At 37.4% G+C, this 22348-nt stretch overlaps 1 protein-coding gene across 2 annotated transcripts in view; it reads right to left on the bottom strand.

The window, feature by feature from the left end:
* The window catches only part of UBE4B (ubiquitination factor E4B), a 159388-nt gene that overhangs the window by 56409 nt on the left and 80631 nt on the right, over window positions 1-22348 (bottom strand). Inside the window, exons 3-8 of one of the 2 annotated variants that reach the window (XM_049877871.1) lie at window positions 16129-16264; window positions 10757-10844; window positions 8930-9074; window positions 6074-6302; window positions 5202-5612; window positions 4300-4437 (exon numbers count right to left, since the gene is read on the bottom strand). In XM_049877871.1, coding sequence (XP_049733828.1) covers window positions 4300-4437; window positions 5202-5612; window positions 6074-6302; window positions 8930-9074; window positions 10757-10844; window positions 16129-16264 — 1147 coding nt within the window. The remainder of the gene's footprint in view (window positions 1-4299; window positions 4438-5201; window positions 5613-6073; window positions 6303-8929; window positions 9075-10756; window positions 10845-16128; window positions 16265-22348) is intronic. The other variant, XM_049877870.1, reaches the window with a different exon arrangement.

Here is a 22348-nt window from a genome sequence, read left to right as displayed (position 1 = left end):
TTATGGATGTAATTATTTCACATAGGAGAAACACAGCTGAATCCTTCTGGAAACACAATGAAAAAATTCCCGGGGATTTACACATGTAGCAAATTGAATCCCATTTTAAATGCACCAAGGAAACTTGCTTCTTAAGAATAGTCCATTGCGATTTCTTTGAAAGTGTAAATAATCACCCTGACATTTACTAACTCTGTGAATTAGGTATTTTGTATTTCTTCAATGCAAAGGACAGTCAGAGTTGTGGAGGTTTAAGCAATGTAAATCCATTTGCTAAATACGTATAGCATGCCTCCTTTGTTCCAATTACTGCACTGAATCAAACCGATGAAGATCTCGCTCTTACGGCAATTCTATTCTACAGGGGAAGACAGTCAAAAACAAATCAACAAACAAGTGCTACCAAAAAAAAAACCAAAAGCAAGTACAGGTGACAGAGAGGGAAGGTAGGTGTGTATACATGTCTGTGTCTCTAAGTGTTTTATACAATAGGGTTAGGGGAAAAACCCTCTGAGCAGATGGTATTTGCATGTGTACCTGAAAGAAGTCAGGGAGCTGGCCATGCAGCCATCTGGGGCAAGAGGGGTACAGAGAGGGAACAAGTGCAAAGACCTAAAGCAGGAAGGAATATGCTAGGTGAGGTCAAGAACAGGAGGAGTCTAGGGTCTGAGCTAGGGTATGTAGGATGGAGATGAGGTTGGACAGGAGCAGTGTGTGTGTGCGTGTGTGCATGTGCGAGCATGCGTTTGCACGAGATGCAGGGTCTTCGTGAGGGGCTTTGGATTTTACTCTGTGTGAGAAGGGAAATAACTGGAGGGTTTTGGGTATAGACATGATGGGAAGATTCCCTTTCAACCATTTCCATGCTTCCTCCTAAACTAGTGATGACCAGCACAGCAGAAACAGGGTGAACACCAAAGTTCCTCACTGTCACTAATTGTCCCTTTCTCAATTCACACAGGCTCGTGACATTCAATATCTGACCTCCTTCACTGAAATATCTAAGGCGTTAAAAAAAAAAAGTCCCCAAACTTATTTCTAATCATCAATTTTCTAGGAAAGGATTAGAAAAAGCTTCCTCAGGATAACTCCTATGGTATATCTTTATTACAAGGTAATTTTCTCATTTTTACTCGTTTCCATTCCACCAAGAAGTAGTTCCTTATAATTCACATAGCTCTTTTCACAGTGGACTGCAAAAATTACAGAAGGAATGTTTTCTCTTTCTTAAAATAATCCTTATCATCATCACTATAAATAACTAATATGTCAATGTTTACCCCAACTACTTTCAGGAAGATTTACATTAATTCCAACACCCTACAAACAGAAGAGGAGATAGATTCAACCCCTGTTGACTCGCTCTTTTTTCTTTAACAATAATCTTCCTAGGCAAGAAAACAAACATACAAACAAATCAAACCTGCTGCCGTCAAGTCGATTCCAACTCATAGCAACCCTATAGGACGGAGCAGAACTCCCCCATAGAGTTTCTAAGGAGCACCTGGTGGATTCGAACTGCTGACCTTTTGGTTAGCAGCCGTAGCTCTTAACCACTACACCACCAGGGGTTTCCTCCCAGGCAAGAAGGTGTTAAAATTGCTTATTTCAGAGTAAACAAAATTCTAGGAAGATCAATTAGAAAAAAGGAAGAAAAATTATTTCTTTGTTGTTCAGCTCAAATTAACAAGGGTTTTTGCTACTTTTTCTTGGTTCTGACGCTTTTTGGATTCAAAGTTCCTCTTTTCGTTTAAGAAGTTACAGGAAGTCCTGAGGTTATGAACTTCCAACTTTCGTGCTTGCCCTTTAATGTTATAAATTTGCCCTCACTTTGAGATGACTGAACCAACCCCTACTTGCGACAAATTCTTCATCACAATCACTTTCACTTGCTGCACATGTAGCTTTTAAATCACTGAAAAGGTTTCCTAGCTTTCTCCTGCACTAAAAAAACAAAAACCATACCTACTCCTGTCAAGTCGATTCCGACTTATAGCGACCGTATAGGACAGAGTAGAACTGCCCCACAGAGTTTCCACAGAGCGCCTGGCGGATTCGAGCTGCTGACCTCTTGGTTAGCAGCCGTAGCACTTAACCACTACATCGCCAGGGTTTCCTCTTGCACTAAAGTAAGGCTAAGTAAGAACCGTATGCACCTGTTCTGACTTACCTACAAATTCGGCTTAAAGGCTTAAGGACACAGCTAGGAATGGACCTCTTTTGTAACCCAGGGATTTCCTGAATATGTTATGTATCTTTGCGCATACTTTTACATTCTTTTGGATATCTACTCAGAATATATAAATTGCTAGGATCTAGGTAGATCAGATGTCATTATAACAGCCAACAAAAAACATGCCAACTGACTAGAATGGAATTTTGTCATTAAGGAGCAAAATGCTGGTACTTCCTTGCCAAGGAACTGAGTAGATATATAGATCTTTGGTAGTGAAACAACTAGGAAGGAGCAACAACAACAACAAAAAACCCAGTTGCTGCTGAGCCGATTTTGACTCATGGCGACCCCATGTGTGTCAGAGTAGAACTGTGCTCCACAGGGTTTTCAAGGCTGCGGCCTTTTGGAAGCAGGTCGTCAGGCTTTTCTTCTGAGGTGCTTCTGGGTGAGCTCAAACCATCAGCCTTTTGGTTAGTAGTTGAGTGCTTAACGATTTGTGCTACTCAGTGACTCAGTAAGGAAAAAGGACAACACCAAATACCAGTGGGCAAAAATGGGAAAGCCGGAGGCAGCACAGCGTGGTGGGGAAGAATGTGAGTTCTGGATTCAGGCCGCCTGAGTTCGACTCTAGGCTCTGCCACTTACTAGTCATGTGACTTTGACCTCCTTGTACCCCAGTTTCCTAATAGCAGCTAGCATGGCGTACTCCTGGGAAATAAATGAGATGATGTATGAAAAGTGCTGGCACAGCAGCTGCCACATAATGCTCAGTAAGTATTTGTCGCTATTATTATTACACAATCAGTAAGTTTTATTTCTTAGGTATTGAATCATTTAGATCTGAGGCAAGATTGGGATGCTAGGAAGTCTAGAAACAGAGGAGTTAGTAAAAGCAGCATGCAATCTGAGATAGTTGCAGGGAAAGTAAGAATTAAGTAGGCCAGAGAAGAGAGAGCAATTCTCCCACAGAGAGTTCGCAGTAAAACAGATAACAAAGCACATTTACCATGTATGGAAACTGTTTCCTAATAAGGACACCTGCTGTATTACTATAAACACACAATGGGATGCCATCTACTTGAAAAAGACACTTCTACGTCGGGGCGGTGCGGGGGGGGGGCGGGGGGCGGGGAACTCACTTAAGAAAAAGCTATATAATAGTCAGCCTCACACAAATAACTTTCCTAAATCAATATTCAACCCTTGTATCAACATTCCCCGCCCCCCCATATATACTTGTACAGAGTCTGCCCAACATTGTCAAATTTAATGAAGTGTACCCAACTCCTACTGCAGTCTCTGTTTATAGCCTGGAGTTATTTTTGAACTGTGCTGGGTACAAATACCAACTCAGCCCAAAGGGAACTCCAATTTAAGAGCAAAATTGTAAGACAATGAGTCAGCAGGTTAGAAGAAAGGTGCTATTATATTTCCTGCTCAAAGTCACCTAGAAAACCCAAGTCGTCTTTTTTCACTAGGTTCTCATTCAGCAACATCACGAACTATGTTTTGGCCTCTGCTGCCATTCCAAAGGCTGTCTAAGCAAATGGGGTCTAGCTTCACTGAGGTCAAGGAGGTGTTTGGCTAGATTTAAGGTTAGAAGTAAAAGCAGAATTACAGTTATACCTGCATGTATGAGCCCACATGTTCTTCAGTGGATTGCTCAGACGATGCTTGAGACACACACACAAGTCCTAGCCACTCTGCCATTCTTAAACAGTAGCAACCCATGCAACTGTACTTAAGAACACATGCCTTGCCAAGTACATGTTTCTCATATTTGGGAGCTCATATGAACACTCTCTTAGTAGATAAACGAAGGGTTCCTCATTCTGGATCTCAGGGTGGATGTACTTAATGATGACAGACCTATTTTGATTATATTTAAGTTTTCCTCACAAACTTAACAGACAGTAATGATAAACATTTTCCTATGCGCCACTTTATCCCATGAGAAGGGCCTAACACTTGAACACATGCAAGCGTCTCGCATCTTGACTTTCTAGCCCTCCTTGTTTGACCCGACCTGTTTGAATTCAAAGCACACCCCTAGTCAGAGCTTCTGAAAGTTAGTTCCTAAGCGCCAACTGCACATGCAGGGTAAGACTCCATTCCTCTGATACCTGGACCCAAACTGGACACAAGAAAAATCATCACCACCACCACCACCTTCATCATCATCACCATCATCTTCATCTTCTTCATCACTACTGTCTCCAGAAAGTGCGAGGAAGAGGAAGGAGAAAGGACTGTCGTACATACTACCACAACAAAAGCAAAAAAGGTAATCAGGGAACAAAGGAAAAATGAGGGGTGGGAGCTTTTGCAACTGCTGTCCTTTTAAATAAACCTTATGGTAAAAACGTTGTCTACTGACATGCAGGGAAAGAATTCAACTAAATTATAGAAACATAAAGGTACATTTAAGAGGGAGGGACACTAGATTAATGGAATTTGGATGCTGCTTCTTTCTAAGAGGCTGACAGTTCATATAAGCAAAATTCAAAATATCGAGGCAGGTGCACTGCCCCAGCCCCAGTCAGCACAGGTAATGGACACCAGGAGCAAATTTACTCTCACAACCCCTAGGTCTGCTACATTGCAACTATGATTGGCAACTGTACAACAAAAGTCAATCCAGAATGGTCTGTGAACCCCAACTCTCAAATACAACATTGACCATATTCTCTGAAACTCATCTGCAAGGAGGAATGACATGTGAACTAGAATTCAAAAACTAATCTATTTTCTTTTTCCCCTCTTCAGGAAGGAGGAAGACTAAAGGGAAGGAAGGGAAGAGTGGAATTCACAATCCAGCAGCCCATACATTCGGATGTTATCAAAGCCTGGCAGAAGCATGGACTCGGGGCAGGTGCCACCAAACTAGAGAGCCACACAGGTTAATAACCCAGAACAGACAAAACCATGTAACTGAGGTCAGTGTCACACAACAGTTCCTCTAAACTGTGTTAATCTTCTTTGCCTGCACTGCAAACACGCACACACATTCCTGCTGAATAAATACCTAGGAGAAATCCTTAGGGAGGAGGGACGTCTGCTCATGGCACTGGGGGAGGTGGACACTAAAGGTGGACCAGTGGTGTTGGGTCTCTGCTGGGAAGAGTTGGCGGGCACTGCTTGTGGGCTACTAGCGAGGGTGTGTAGGCTTGGTGAGCTAGACAGAATGGAGATGCCTGAGGACCTCGTGGCAGGAGAAGCTGAAGAACCCCAGGGGTGGGTGACAGTGTAGGGGCGATACCGCGGAGAGGAAGCCTGGCTCCCTGCAGAAGTTCCGGAAGCCGCACTATGAGGACTGAGGGAAATGGAAGGCACAGCCAACTGGCTGACTGCACGGGAAGGTGAGGCAAGAGACGGACTCATCATTGGCACAGAGCTCCAGAGACTGGCATTGAGAGCAGGACTAGTTTCATAGAGGCTAAATTAGTTGAGAAAGGGAAGAAAGAAAAGAAAATTGAAGAAAAAACTTGAGATAAAATAACTAAAATGGAAAACATCAAGCTTTTGAAGAACAGTATAATTACATTTCGTATCTTTAAGAGTTCAAGTGTATAGCTGTGTCAGACAGGCATCTAAAGAATTAGAATCTAATTTCTGCACTGACTTCGAGGCTACACCTATATATGATAAAGCCTTCTTTCCAAAGAATAATGTACCATACACAGGCATTTGTTTCTAAAATTTAATTTACCAATGGAAAACCAAAAAAAAAAAAAAAAACCTGAAAAAGACAATACCACCTCCAATGACAAAATCCATCCCCCCAAATGTGAAGTGTGCCATAACCTGCATTACACTGGCCTATGAATAAACTTCTTCTCCTCCCACATACTTCATGGTTATTTTACACCAATTAGATGTGCAGAGAACCACACTGACCTAGACAAAGAGCTGGCACTGAAGGAACCCACGCTGCAGAACATGGGGCTTGTTCCTGGATTGGAGCCAGTATTTAACATGAGATTTCTGTCTGGTGACCGAGCTGCTGCTGCAATTGGCTGTGATGTTGCTGTCAGACTGGCAAATGGGTTTTCATCTCTAGTCTGAGTGGACATCATTAGCACTTCCATTAAAATCTGGCCGATCAAGTCCTTAAAATCAGAGAACACTGTTGGAGAGGAAAAATACAGAACAGATCAGACATGGTTCTTCACACAACACGGTACTTGAACAAGCCAAATTGAATCAGAGATGTCTGATGTGGTATTCCAGACTAGATCCCGGAACAGTAAAACAACATTAGTGCAAGGAAAAAAAAAAAGGACATTAGCGGAAAAGTTAGTGAAATCCAGATGAAGTCTGCACTTTAGTCAATAGTAATGTATCAATCTTAATTTCTTAGTTTTGACAAAGATACCACGTTTATGGAAGATGTTATCACTAGGGGAAACTGGGTGAGGTGCATATGGGAACTCTGTACCATCTCTGAAACATTTCTATAAATCTAAAATTAGTCCAAAATAAAAAGGTTATTTTAAAAAGTGAGTCACTACTGGGTAAGCCAGCACAACTTGACCAAGGCAAGGTCATAGAAGCTTCATAGTAGACACATCCAGACTCCCTGAGGGACCGAGTTACTGGGCTGAGGGCTGGGGACCATGGTCTTGGGCGACATCTAGCTCAACTGGCATAACACAGTTTGTAAGAAAAATGTTCTACATGCTACTTTGGTGAGTAGTGTCTGGGATCTTAAAAGCTTGTGAACAGCCATCTAAGATACATCCACTGTTCCCACCCTGTCTGGAGGCAGGGAGAATGAAGAAAACCAAAGATACGAGCAGAAGATTAGTCCAAAGGACTAAAGGACCACAACTACCACAGCCTACACGAGGCTGAGTCCAGCACTAGATGGTGCCTGGCTAACACCACCGACTGCTCTACAAGGATCAGAAGGGTACTGGACAGGCCTGGAGAAAAATTCTAACTCACAAAAGAAGACCAGACTTACTGGTCTGATGGAGACTGGAGAAATCCCAAGAGTATGGTTCCTGGACACCCTTTTAACCTGGTACTGAAGTCATTCCTGAGGTCCACCTTTCAGCCAAAGATTAGACAGGTCTATAAAACTAACGATAATACACGTAGCTTAACCATGTTTATGAGACTAAATGGGCACACCAGCTCAGGAGCAAGGATGAGAAGGCAGTAGCGGACAGGAAAGCTGGATGAATGGAAATGTGGAGCCCAAGGTCGAGAAGGTGAGAGTGTTGACACATCACGTGGTTGGCAACCAATGTCACAAAATAATGTGTATTAATTGTTTAATGAGAAACTAATCTGCTCTGTAAACCTTCACCTAAAGCACACACACAAAAAATATGAATCACTACTGAGATCTCTCTATATATGTATATATATATGTGTGTGTGTATAAATATATGTATATTTATACATGCACACACATATATAAGTAAATAAACTGATAAAAAGAAGCTACTCCCAACTACAGAGGCTAGTTTATCATACTACAAATGCAACGGGGTTAATGTTTCTTAGTCTATATATGTTTTAGATACAGTAACACTATAAAGTTCAAAGTTCAAAAGATTTTATGAAGGGTCCAATATTAAGTCACCATCTGGCATTCTGAAGCAGATGGTACATTCTGGCTTCCTTCTCATTCTTTGTAGCTCTCAACTGATTTACTGCAGGTCTTTACATACAGCTTAAATATCACTAAACAAATAACTGTTCTAAGCAGTGTAAATCTTATCTGATTTGCTTATTGAAAATTACCACTTAGCTATATGCAAGACAGATCTAAGAATCTTAATATTTACTAGAAGAAGAATAACAAGTGATGGTGTTTTGAAATACGTGGTCACTAAGCTCATCGCTATAACTAGAGTAAATAAGAAGATTCGGTTAAATCAAAAATAGACTATTCTCGAGGAACATGGGGGACTTTTTTTTTTTGGTGGGGGGACTAGAAGAGAGGCAGCACAGGAAAAGGTAAAAAAAAAAAAAAAGGTAATGTCCTTAATATTCATCCATTTATTTAAAATATATCTATTGAGGGACTATTTCGTGTAAGATACTGCAGATACATAAGTAAGCAAACGAGACAAAAATTCCTGCCATCAGGGAGCTTATATTCTAGCACAGTGTAGAATGGTCCCTGCCCCTCACCCCTTCTGTACTCCAAATGACTGCTATAAAGAAAAAATAATTTAAGTGCCCTAGAACTCACTGGTATGCTTTTAAGGGTTTTATTATTTTGTCATAAATGTGGCTTAGCATACAGCCTGTTAAAATAGAATCCTGGAAACACAGCAAAATATCATTATGTTAACAGATTTGCTGCCCTGTCTGCACATGGTGTGGTAGGTACTTAAATCAGGTATGGGTCATACACAGCACTTCTCTTAGGATCTCCAGAGACCACCCAGTATACTCCTACTTTGTAAGAGGAGCTAATGCTCTTTCTAAGCATCTCCTTACTACAAAGGAAAAGACCTGAACCCGGGAACAATGGTGACCATTAACGTATCTATGCAGTTCTCTTTAGTAGAAATCATGAAAGCAAAAAAAAAAAAAATACAGTTTACCAATAAGATCAGTGGAAAGCGAAGGAAGTGGCCTATCAGCAGCATCCTCACCAAGAAGTATCCCTATGATTAAAAATAAAACCCCTAAAGAAAGCTATAGGATATGGACAATAGCGAACAACAGACGATCTTATAGTTCTTTTTCTCTTAAGTACTCTGAAGTAAGATTGCTGAGCTCAATTCCTACCTTCTTTTGGGTTCTGCTTAAATTGAGCAGAAAGAGAAGAAAGAAAGATGACATCTCTGTCCCGGTCCTTCCAGGAGACACGAAAGATCTTACAGACCAGCTGTAAGGCCTGTTCTTCAGACACCTCAGAACCCGATGCAGGCTCCTGGTAAGGAAAAAGATTTGGGGATTAATCTCAGGTAGTATGAGGTATGAGTTAGACACTTCAAAAGAAATGTTTTATTCTGGTTTAATTCATTAAATATTAATGAGGATTTTTTTAAACGCAAAAAAAAAAAACTACACCCTCTCCTCACTTATTGACATGGCTAGCTTCCAAAGATCAGATCATTATGTGAAATCGGTGTTAACACGAAAATGGATGGTGATCACATCAGATCACAAAATGGACTACGTAACTGTCAAGTTACATCATTACATAACTGTCAAACCACTGAGAATCATGGTCTGGCCAAGGTGACACATAACCCTAACCATCATAGCCAGCATTAGTCTTGCCTTGTACCTTGGTGTTCATTAATGCCGGACATATGTCATTGAGGTGCAAAATAGTTGGATGGTAGATTTTTTACTATTGTCATAAATGCAAAATGTTGGATGATGAGATAGTTGATAAGTGAGGAGAAGGTGTATATACTCATTGATTTAAGGAAAACTAAACTTGTTCCTATGACTTCACAGCTGCAGCATCTAAGTCACATGCGCTTACAATACAATCTATGGGGGAGTATGGAAGAGCAAGAGTATTGTCAGGAATCGCCAAGAAGAACACTAAAGGATGGAAATACACACACACACACACACACACACACAGAGTCATATACACATAATGTCCATTTGGGCAACAACCAAGTGCATAAACATCCGTGGTCCCATAAGGTTACAACAGAGTTCAGAAATCCCAATCAGAAAATGGGATGTAACAGACATAACCAGATGCAGGGAACACAACAGCTTCCTGCAAGCAACAAGAGCATCTCATATCTCTTGTATACAAAGCAGATACTCTTGTACACAAATGCTAAGTATATAATATGGTGTTCACACAACATTACGTATTGTGGACATTAAGCAACACATGACTGTATATATATCCTATTTTACTTTTCTGAACTCTTAAGGACCAGGTTAGCATTTTAAGTACAAAACCAATTTTCCTTCAGAAATTTCCCCAAAATATCATGTATGAAAGAACTTTATAAACACTAAAGAATTACATAAAAATAAAGCATCACACCACCAGGTGGCTACAGTAAAACTTCTAATAATCATCAATATGTGTTGCTAAAGGATTCCTAATACCTTACTGAACAGAAAGCAATCCAATTACCTATGTCATTCTAAATCATGGCACAAAAAGTCCCCTTTTTCTAAATATAAGAAACTAGGCTCAGATGATGATAAAATATAAAAGTCTCCTGTTTTTCAAAAAATTTCTAATTACTACAGGATTCTACATATTCTTGCTTCAATTCCCAGACATTTTCCTCAAACACTACTTGCTTAAGCAAAAGACCAACAGAAAAAAGATTTCTAATTAGCTCTGAATTAACTCCTTTTACAAGTTAAATTTACTGATCAAAACATGGACCTGAAATAAAGAAAACTGAAGGATTTTTTCAGATCAAAGAAGTGAGTTATATTTTCATCAATGAGGGTTTATAAGGCTACCCATTATTCCTTTAAAAAAAAAAAATCACCAAAATAGGATTTGCTGATTTGGGGTAGCCCACTCTAATACAGACTTTACAGAGATAAGACATGAAACCGTGTTTATTTATATTACCTGTCCTAAAAACTGAAGCAAGGGCTTCATCTCTTACCAACCTTATCGCTGAGGCTCCTCTTTTCTCTTCGATCACTTTCATCAACTTCCATATTTTCAATTCCTGAATCCACATCCACCTGGGACATGCTTTAAGTATAAAGAACAAATAAGTATTTTATCTCTTATATACCACACAATCTCATAGCTGCTGACTGGGAAAAAGTTTTAAAATATCAGTCAAAAATCAGTCTGGAAAGCAAAATGATAAAGTCTCACCCTTTTTCTTAATAATTTTTAAGAGCGCTTCATATATTAAGGATATTACCATTTTATCTACCATATATGTTGCAAATATATTTCCCAAGTTGTCATTTTCTTGGGCCCACTTTAAAAAAAAAATCCCTACAGTAAATTTCTAAACACTTTGTTTTAAAATGATATAAAATGCAACTAGAACCAGATTATAAAAACTGTTTAAGTACATATATTATTTTTCCCTACATTAAATAAATAGTCCCAGCACCTTTTATTAAAAAAGACCATCTTTTTACATTAACATGAAATCACCTATGTCTTATGTCCAATTTTCACATATGTGCAGATCTATTTGTGGGTATGCATTTCTGTTCCAGTAGACCAGTTTTCTGTCCCTGAGGCAATACCACATTGTCTTACTTGCTAAAACTTCACAATAAGTCTTGATATCTGCTAGGTCAATACCTCCACCTTATTCTTCTACTTCATGATTCTCTTGGCTCTGTTTTTCCACACATTCTTAACAGTCAGCTTATAAGTTTCCTTAAAAATCCTATTTGGATTTCGATTAGAATTTCCTTGACTCTAGATGGGCAAGAAAGGACATCATTATGCTGTTGAGTCTCTCTACCCATAGACATAGTATCTCTCTGTAAGTATTTAGGTCTTCTTTAAGGTTGTTCATTAAACTTTTATAAATTTCTCCATAAATGTCTTGCACTCTTTTGGTAAATGTATTCCTGTTGTGCGCCATCAAGTTGATTCTGACTCACAGTAACCTTACAGGACAGAGGAGAACTGTCACATAGGTTTTCCTAGGCTGTAATCTTTAGAGAAACAGATCGCCAGGTCTTTTCTCCTGTGGAGTCACTGGTGGGTTCGAACCACCAATCTTTCGGTTAGCAGCTGAGCGCTTACTATATTATTACACAAATAACACGCCAGCTGCTCCTTCCCTCTTGAAAAGTATTTTCATAAGCGCACCATAGCTTACGGGGAGGGAGCAAGCTGGCAATGGCAAACAAACGTGGAAGGCATGTGTGATCTGTGTAAAAATATGGTAACTATTGTACTGCCAGGGCTCCTTCAATGTATTTTTAGGTACCATTTATTTTTCAGTTTCTGAAATTGTGACTGGTACCTTATTAAATACTGTGTTTTTAGAAACCTAACTGATTTTGGATACAGACCTCTTATAAGCAACTTGTATAAGGGTTGACTATGAAGACAATCATTTCATCTCCAAATAACTGTTTTGTTTCTTCTACTCTAATCCCTATTTTGTGTTTTACTGAACTGGGTAGAACCCCATGTTGAACAGAAGCAGATACAGCAGTCATCCTTCTTCTTATCCCTGATTTTCAGGAGAGTGCTTCCAACTTTTCACCACTCAATATGAGTGTTGCTGTAGTTTTTGGTAGATGTCCTTCAGAGTAGTCAGAATAAGATAAGCTATGCTGTGGTAACAGATACACTCTGAAATCTTAAGAGGCTTAACGCTATAAGGATTTATCTCCTGCTTCAGCAGCCTGATGAAAATGAAGCATCTTTACTCCAACTGTAATCTATGCCATCTGCAATACATGGTGTCCAAGGTCACTGGAACAAGAGAGGGATAGAGGAGAAGCATAGGCTCAAATGCCTTTGCCCAAAAGGGACACATGTCACTTCCATTCACAGGCTACTCGCCAGAACTAGCCACTTGGCCCCAATACAGCTGTTCAGGAGACTGGGAAATGTGGGGTAGCATATGCAATATTTGGTGAACTCTGTCTCTGCCACACTGTCTGTTTAAGAATGTTCCTTTCTGTTTCTCATTTGCTAAGACTTTTATCATTAATTGATTTGTATTTTGTCATGTTTATGCTACTTTTTTCTTTCCTTGATGAATCCTGCCAAAAGTTCATCAATTTTTATCATTTTTCAAAGAAGTAATTTTTGGTTTTGTTGATAATCTCTGGTATACATTTACTTTCCATTTCATTAATTTCCCATCCATCTTTATTGTTTTCTTCTTTCTACTTTGAAGAGTATATATGGCTGTTCTTTTACTAACTTTTCAGGTTATATGCTTAGCTCATTAATTTTTACCTTTTATTCTTTTCTAATATATTTAAAGCTTTATATTTTCCTCAAAGGACAAATTTTGATAATATTTGTTATTGTTCAGTTTTAGATACTTTCAAATTTCTATTGTGATTTCTGCTTTGACTTATGGATATGTAGAAATATGGTCTTTCATAAAAAAAAAACTCTGAATGTCTAAGATTTTCTTCTATATTGATTTTTATAACCTCATTTGCACTAGTCAGAAAACATGATCTGCATGATTCTGATTCTTGCAGCTTTTTGGGTCCATGAGTATTAGTAAAGAATGTATACTCTCTAAGTGCAGGGTACAAAGTTCTGTATCTTTCAATTCAATCAAGCTTATAAGTTGTATTGTTTAATTTGTCTATATGCTTACTGATGTTGTCCTTCTTGACCTATTAATAGCTGAAAAAGATGTGTAAAAATTTGCAATTATGTATATGTCAATTTCTTCTTGTAGTTCTATCAATATTTCCCTTATTACATTTTGTTGTTTTATTACTAAGGGCACATACATCAAAACTGTTGTATTCTACTGGCCGAGTAAATGTTTACTGTTACATAATGACTATTTCTAGTAATGATTTGTGCCTTAAAGTCTCATTTATCACTATGTTTATCTCAATTTTCTTTTGTTTAATATTTGCATGGTGTACGTTTTCCCATTCTTTTACTTTCAACATTTTCTGCCCTAATGTTTCAGGCATGCCTTCTGTAAACAGTATAAAGCTGGGGTTTGTTTTGTATTTAATCCAATTGGTGCCTTTTAATTGAACCTTTGTCTTTTCATTGGAATTTCTGGTCTTTTACATTTTATTTTGATTACTGATATATTTTTAATTCTTCTTACCATCTTATTTTGTGCTATTTGTCCCATTTTTTAAATCCATTTGTATCTTTCTCCTTTTTCTTTGAACTGATCTAAGTTTTCCCTCACCTGCCTCCCATACTCCATATTTTTCTTCTACTGATTTGGAAGTTATAACAACACTCTGTTTCTATTCTTTCAGTAGTTGCTCTTAAAAATTTAACAAGTACTCTTAAATCAAAATCTAAAAGTTAACCAGTATTTCCATCCCTCTCCCAAGCAGTACAAGGACCTTAGAATGCTTTCTCTAATAATCCCTCTCCTGGTTTACCTGCTATTGTTGTCCAGGATTTTAGGTCTGTCTGATTTTTACTCCTCTCCTCCATCTGAAACTTATACCATCAGTGCCTGTTCAGAATGACCACGTTTATTATTTTCTTATTCATCTTTCCTTCTTGCCTCTCAAACATTAATTCTGAGATAATTTTTTTCTTCTTAAACCACAGCTGTTAAATGTTAGGATCTTCTGGTGGCAGGCTATCAGGTTTTTTTTTTTTGTTTTACTATGCAAATGTCTTTATTTCACCCTTGTTCTTAAAAGATGGTTCTATAACTGTAGTTCTTTTGTAGATAGTTGCACTTTTGTCTCTGGCTGCTTTAAAGATCTTTGTCTCTGGTGTTCTGAAATTACTCTATGAAATGTCTATTATGAATTTCTCTTTGTTCATCCTGCTTGGGATTTGCTAGGCTTCTTGAATCTGAGGATTCATATGTTTCATAAACTCTAGAAAAATTCTCATTTATTTTTTGATGATGTCTTCTAAACCAGTAGAGGAAATATATAGAATAAGGGGGAAAAAAATCTGCTTATTTTGGTATTCCTACTAGACATGTATTGAACATCTATCCTTTATATCTCTAAACATATTTCATATTTTTCATCTCATTTTCTTTTCTTTGTGGTACATTCTGGGTAATTTCTTCACATCTATCTTGCAGTTTACTAATTGTCTCTTCAGCTATGTCAAATTCACTGTTTTATATCAAGTTTTTAATTGCAATTATCTTTTTTATTTCTACAAATTTTATTTGCTTTTTTTCCAAATATATTTGGTTGTTTTTATAATCGCTTGCCCCTTATTCGTGTTTTCAATTTCCTTTTTTATTTAAACATCTGTGTTTTATATTCTGTATCTAATAATTCTACAATTCAGAAGTCTTTGGAAAAGCAATTCTGCTGTTAGTGATTCTGCTCATGGTGATTTGTTTTCTAGTGTGTTTTATGATTTTTGACAATGAGCTCTTATTTCTTAGAATTTTTCAATGGAATAATTCTCTGAAGTCTTGGAAGATTTGTGTTTGTCTCTGCTAGGTGTCTAAGGCACTACAGATCTGGGTCCATTGTATATAACAATTCTTAGCTGGAAGTTTTTCGGGCTATTCCAATAATAAAAATAATTACATGACAGTCAGCTAGTGGTCATGAAATCTCAAGAGCTGACTTTTTAAAAATATCCCACCCACAGGCAATGAGAACATAATAATCTTATTCTATGGGGTAGATTTTTTCCTACTTTATCTTTTCCCTGAGAGTATAGTCCTTCCTGAATTCTGACCTTCTGTGGGATGGTGTCTGATCTGGCTTCTCACTCTCGACCTAACTGAATGCTAAAGCTCTACACAAGTGCTTTCCATGCTTTTTTACACCGGGACACACTGAGAAAATGGTATTTGGCTGGCACACTGAAGTAAACAGAGGGGGCTGCTTGAGGGCAGAGGAGATGGGTCCTAGAGCTGTGACTTCCCCAAAGGTCAAAAGAATCAATATCTCAGGCACTTTATCGCCTATTCACGGCACACTTGCAGCAGAGGGAGACTCTGCTCTAGGCTACCCTGGTCTTTATGTAGCTCCTACATATTTGGCTTATCTGACTAAACCCTCCAAACTTTTAAATTTCACTGAACAGTAAAACTTTGAAAAACTTTTAGAGATTGACATATAGTCATCTACTTTGTATTTACAAAATAAGGACATTAAAAAAAATTTTTTTTTACCACCTACATACATTATTTCATAAAAAGACAATTTTTAACACTAAAAAAAAGGCATAAAGAACATCTCAGAATAACATAAAGACCTTTACATTTAATAAATTTAGTTCTAATTTGCTAAAGACTATCATGGGGCTCTGGGCTGGCATAGTCCCTGAACTAGGGACTATAGTGAATGGATCTTTCTTTTTCTATAAATCAAAGAGTTTATTGGCTTCATTTTACCTTTTCTCACAAGAAACTCCGTCAATATCCATGCTCTGGGAACGTGAAAGAGACTGAGATTGTGTTTCAAGGCTATTAGAGGGCGAGCTGCTGAGAGAACTGACTCCTTCACTGCTCTGGCTTCGATGGGCTACTCCTAAATAGAAAATACATGAAAGGTTAAGTCCCACGTGAAATAGTGCTAAGGTTATTTGTAATGGCAACACTAAGCAACCACAATCTGCTTTCATACCATCATGATATTCAGTAACAAAGAACTATCACAAAATTACTGTAAATGTTGACACAGTATTAGAATCACAGAAACATTAACAAGGAAACACAATTTATCAGAGTATTTTTTATGTGGGCAGTGACAGAGCTACATCTAATACCTAAAGCTGACTCCTCATTCCCTTCTCTTTCATCAGTTCAAACTGTAGTCCCTGAATACAAATTAGTTTTATGATAATCCAGAAAAATCACTGAGACGGATGCACCAAAAATAAGATAGATTAATGAACAGACAGAGAGATGGGTAGATGGACATGTATGATAAAGCAAGTAGAGTAAAATGTTCGCGGTAGAATCTAGAAAGTGAGTATATGGGTATTCGCTGCAAAATCCTTTCAACTTTGCTCAATGATTGATACTTTCATAATAAAATGTTGAAAAAATATAAATTCAATTAACCAATGTCCTTCAATGTAGATCAATCCATTTATTGATTGAACATCTTCTCTGTGACAGTCATACTTTGGGGAAAATAAAAAACCTGATATTTCCTTGCCCTCAGACACCTTATCGTCTACAGAAGTGTCATTATTAGTACACGAACAAATTATTTTTCACAGTAATTTCTTCGTTAATGTATATATAATCAAGTTTTTCATAGAGTTTAAAAAAAAATTACTATAACTTTATGAATGTATTTCTACCAAAAAAGAAAAAAAAAAAAATTTACCCAAGTATTTGTAAGAAATTAAAAAAAAAAAATACCGTACCTGTGTTACAGAAGGGAAAACGAGACTCATACGGTTTTAAAAACAAACGAACCTGAGCTACCAGCTATAGCTGAAGCAACTACCAAGTGGATAAAATTTTCACCCTCCTAGTATTCCAAGAAAGTAAATCTGTTACCCTTTAACATCTCTCTTCACTGAAGAATAATGTAAAACATCTATCCATTCTTGCCAACAGGTTTGAACATGTACCAGTTTACTAAAACTTCTGCAGGACTTACTAAGGAAAGAGAAACTAAATTTTCACTATTCCTAAATAGATTCAGGTAAAACACACGAAGTATCTAAGGTAGTAAGAGTTCTGAAACAAGCTTATAGAAGACAATAAAACCCAAAATTCATTAATTCAAGAAGTATAACCCAAAGTAAGTTCTCAATAAGTATTTATTGAAAGAATAAAAAAGCATTAACGATGTCTTTTGGAGAATACTGCTTCACCTAACACAATCAAAGGTCTGACATTTAAAAACTTAATAACAAAGTTCAATAATTTTTACAAGATATCAATTAAGCAGACTTTAAAATTTAAAAGCATAGTTTCTCCCCTAGAAAAGCAGTTCTAGAACTGACAATTACAGTTATTTGAAAAACTATATTTGTAACAAAGAATACTATGCTCTACTATATATATAACAACCTGTTATCATCAAGTCGATTTTGACTCATAGTGACCGTATAGGACAGAGCAGAACTGCCCCATAGTGTTTCCAAAGAGCAGCTGGTGGATTCGAACTGCCAACTTTTTGGTTAGCAGCTGAGCTCTTAACCACTCCACCACCAGGGCTCCATATACACAACAGAACTATAGTTATATAGTATGCTACATAGTATAATATATTGCATTTGTAATATTTTTGTTAAGACATCAAGATAGTTGTGCAAATACTCAGAATTCATTGTTTCCTGCACATTCTATGTAGTCTTCTTTTTTTTAATTTTTATTGTGCTTTAAGTGAAAGTTTACAAATCAAGTCAGTCTCATACAAAAATTTATATACACCTTGCTATATACTCCTAGTTGCTCTCCCCCTAATGAGACAGCACACTCCTTCTCTCCGCTCTCTATATTCATTCCACGTAGTCTTTACATTCTGGGTTAAGCGGAGCAATTCTCCCCAGAGTGTATTGCGTATACTAGTATTCCTCAATTTTTAAATGCCATGTGACCCAACTCCTTTCTTAAACTTAAAAATCTCATGCTCTCTTTGACTTTGTTTAGAAGTCAATGTAAATTAAATACCATGACTAAGAACAAATTAAAGCAACAGCACAAAATGTCATTTGATTTTCAAACCCTGCACACTCTCCCTTGTTGTCTTCACTCTCTGTGCCATCTCTAACTTGAGAAATCACTGTCAGGAGGCCAAGTTTCAAGGAATACAGATTTTTTTCCCTCTTTCATCTCCATAAAGCCAGATGTTAAAGAATTAAAACACAGACATAACCTCTGATTCTCTTTTAGAAGATAAGTAAAATCTCTATATATCAATTTAAAAACCCATCTTCAAAAAACAAGGTGTGTGTATCAAAGGATGGAGAAAGCCATGTCTGCTTAATAAAACAGGAATTACAAACTTTGAAGATGGCAGTGTTCCAAACTTCTATAACTGGTAAGATCTTGTTAAAGGGAATTCATGAATTCTGTGTGGGAAGGCCAGAACTTTAGAAGGATTTTATTTCTGTAAGATTTTCCTCCTACTCTTGTAGTACTTCCTGTAATATTCCCTTCAGGTATAAACCAGACCAAATGCCCATTTTTAAGTTTCATGCTGGGCCTATTCCAGTATTACACACACACACACACACACATATGCACAGGCTTGCCAAATTCTAGTATAAAAAAAGTACAGAATTGCCAAAAGGGACCTTAAAACCTTAATAAAGCTGTTAAAAAAGGGCGAGGGGGTGACCTTAGACCCGATGCTTTGCAGATAAAAACACTGAGATGACGAAATCTAAGAAATTCCCTTAGGATCTTCAGCAGGTTAGAAGCAGAGCAAAGATTAAAACAGAAGTCTCCTGATTCCTAATATAACGCTGATATTTCTTCTACCCCAAACTGTTGAACAGTTCTTCAATCAGAGCTATTTTAAACCAAAGCTATGTTTTATACATTCTAAAATTACTAACACAAAGTTAAATGTAAAGCCTGCTTTAAAAAAAAAAAATAGTGTTATATAAGGAATCATTCAGTCTATTAATAATCAAAATCTAAAGCTTATTTACATAGATCTTCAGAATGAACTAAGCTTAAGGGTTACAATTCACGGAAAATACAAAGTACACTCGTATTTTATTTGGCCAACATCAAACTTCACCTCTCAAAGCTATTATAATGAACATATTCTATGCATAGAGCAGATTGACATATTTTGTCAGCAGCTAATTTTCTGGTGAAAACATTTTGTTCTTGTGAATAAATGCAATAACATGGAATTCCAAACTTCTAAAGAAAAACAGCAGCATCTAAAATATCGGGATTTTTAACCAACAACCCAAAATAGAAAATGGTTTTGATCATCATGTTTATGAGATGGTATATTCCTTTCCTTAGTGTCAATGGGGGAAATTAAGTGTATATAACAAAAAGAATGATGCACCTGGCGTCAAAGACTAGGACTTGTCCTTGGAGAAATGGCTAATTGTAGGGCTGGGGTATAGGAAATACAAGAGGAGCCTGGAACATCTGACAGAGCCAGAAAATAAGACAGTGTTCAACAAACAAAAGGATGGGGCATGTCAAATGGACACAGGAGCCAACGAGAGAGAGCTCCCAATGGCCAAAGCTGGAACAATGTGTGTAAGAAAATAAACAACATAGTATTAGACTGTAACCCAAAGTACAAAATAAATATTTTAAAAATACTGGGGAGAAGCGACAAATTTTTATTATAAAAGAATTCCAAATAATATATAGATATTTCCCTTGCCAAGAGGTGAAGCTAACTCCTATGGGCTGGACTTAGTAATTCGTCTCCAAAGAATTGAGCATGGAAAGAGAAAAATAATAACTTACAGTGGAGAAATGTGACAAACATACCATAATCAAGCGATCAAGATTACGTTCACCAATGATGCCACGTGGGTATCATGTATCCCCACATGTTGTGGCAGGAAGGGCACTTCACCTGTGTGGTATTCTTCCCCCAAACCCATAACCCTACTCTAATTATGAGAAAAACATCAGACAAAAGCAAATTAAAGCACATTCCACAAAATAGCTAGCCAGTACTTTTCATAACTGTCCAGGTCATGAAAAACAAGAAAAGACTGAGAAACTCTTAGAGACAAAAGAAGACGCATGTTTAAATCAGTTAATAAAAAAAAAATAGTCATATAAAAAAACCAAAAAATCAAACCCCCTGCCATCGAGTCAATTCTGACTCATAGCGACCCTAGAGGTATATATTAAATTACCAATGTTAATTTCTTAGTTTTGAGAAATGTATCACCAATTAACATTAGGGAAAACTGGGTAAATCTAAAATTATTCCAAAATAAAAGTTTATTTTATAAAAAGACTGGAACCTTGATACCATGATTTCCAGTTATATGACCTTGAGCAAGTCAATTTACTTAACATTTTTACCTGTAAGCTGGTAATAATGGCATCTGTGCAGCCTATCTCATAGGGCTGTTGTGGAGATCAAATGAAATAACAAACATGAAAGCATTCATAAACTATACCTGCATGTATCAGACAAGAACTAACCAAGAAATAAGGGCAAACCCCTGAGCTTAAAGAACAGACTAGCGTTTGTTAACACTAGCTCTGGTCTACTTCATTTGTAGCATAGTTGAATACTGGGTAAGAGAGAGGAGTAAACTTATTTCACCAGTTTTCAATGACTTTTTTTTTTAACCTATTGTTCAAATAATCACACAGACTACAATTCCCGTTAATCCACTCATGTTTCTGTATTTATAATACTTTAAACAAATGTAAATTATAATTAGTCTATCTGCCTCTTATAGTCTAAAAAGGATATATGCATATAACTGAATTTTGAGTTTCCTAAAAATAGGCCTGACACCTTATTCATCTTTTTATCCAGGGCCATTTCCTCCAACAACTAACACAGTATCTTTCACAATAGGTGTTTAATAAATATTTACTGAATACAATAGGGCTTGGCGGATGCTTACTAAATTTATAGTAGCAGCATCAAATGGGAAGGATGCTACAGTGAACTCTGTGACTTGCTAAGTCATTTAAATTCTAGGTGTCTCAGAAACATGGAATTGAAGCAGAGAAATCTCCACCCCTTTCCACCTCTATTAAAATTGTTGTTGTTGTTGTTAGGTGCCCTCCAGTTGGTTCTGACTCATAGCAATCCTATGCACAACAGAAATAAACACTGTCTGGTCCTGCACCATCCTCACAATCATTTTTATGCTTGAGCCCATTGTTGCAGCCACTGTGTCAATCCATCTCATCAAGGGTCTTCCTCATTTTCACTGACCCTCTATTTTATCAAGCATAATGTCCTTCTCCAGGGACTGGTCCCTCCTGATAACATGTCCAAAGTATGCGAGACGAAGCCTTCGCCATCCTTGCTTCTATGGTGCATTCTGGCTTTACTTCTTCCAAGACAGATTTGTTCATTCTTTTGGCAGTCCATGGTATATTCGATACTCTTTGCCAACACCATAATTCAAAGGTATCAATTATCCTTTGGTATTCCTTATTCATTGTCCAGCTTTTGCATGCATATGAGACAACTGAAAACAGAATGGCTTGAGTCAGGTGCACCTTAGTCCTTAAAGTGACATCTTTGCTTTTTAACACTTTAAAGAGGTCTCTTACAGCAGATTTGCCCAATGCAATGCGTTGTTTGATTTCTTCACTGCTGCTTCCATGGGTGTTGATTGTGGATTCAAGTAAAATGAAATCTTTGACAACTTCAATTTTTTCTCTGTTTATAACGTTATTGCTTATTGATTCAGTTGTGAAGATTTTTGTTTTCTTTATTTTGGGGTGTAACCATACTGAAGGCTGCAGTCGTTGATATTCATCAGTAAGTGCTTTAAGTCTTCTACACTTTCAGCAAGCAAGGCTGTATCATCTGTATAACGCAGGTTGTTAATGAGTCTTCCACTAATGCCAATACCTCGTTCTTCTTCATATAGCCCAGCTTCTTGGATTATTTGCTCAGCATACAGATTGAGTAAGTATGGTCAAAGGATACAACCCTGATGCACACCTTTCCTGACTTTAA

This window comes from Elephas maximus, chromosome 3, assembly GCF_024166365.1.
Source record: "Elephas maximus indicus isolate mEleMax1 chromosome 3, mEleMax1 primary haplotype, whole genome shotgun sequence".
In the NCBI taxonomy this organism is placed as follows: domain Eukaryota; kingdom Metazoa; phylum Chordata; class Mammalia; order Proboscidea; family Elephantidae; genus Elephas; species Elephas maximus.
This window is presented reverse-complemented; position numbering and strand designations above follow the sequence as displayed.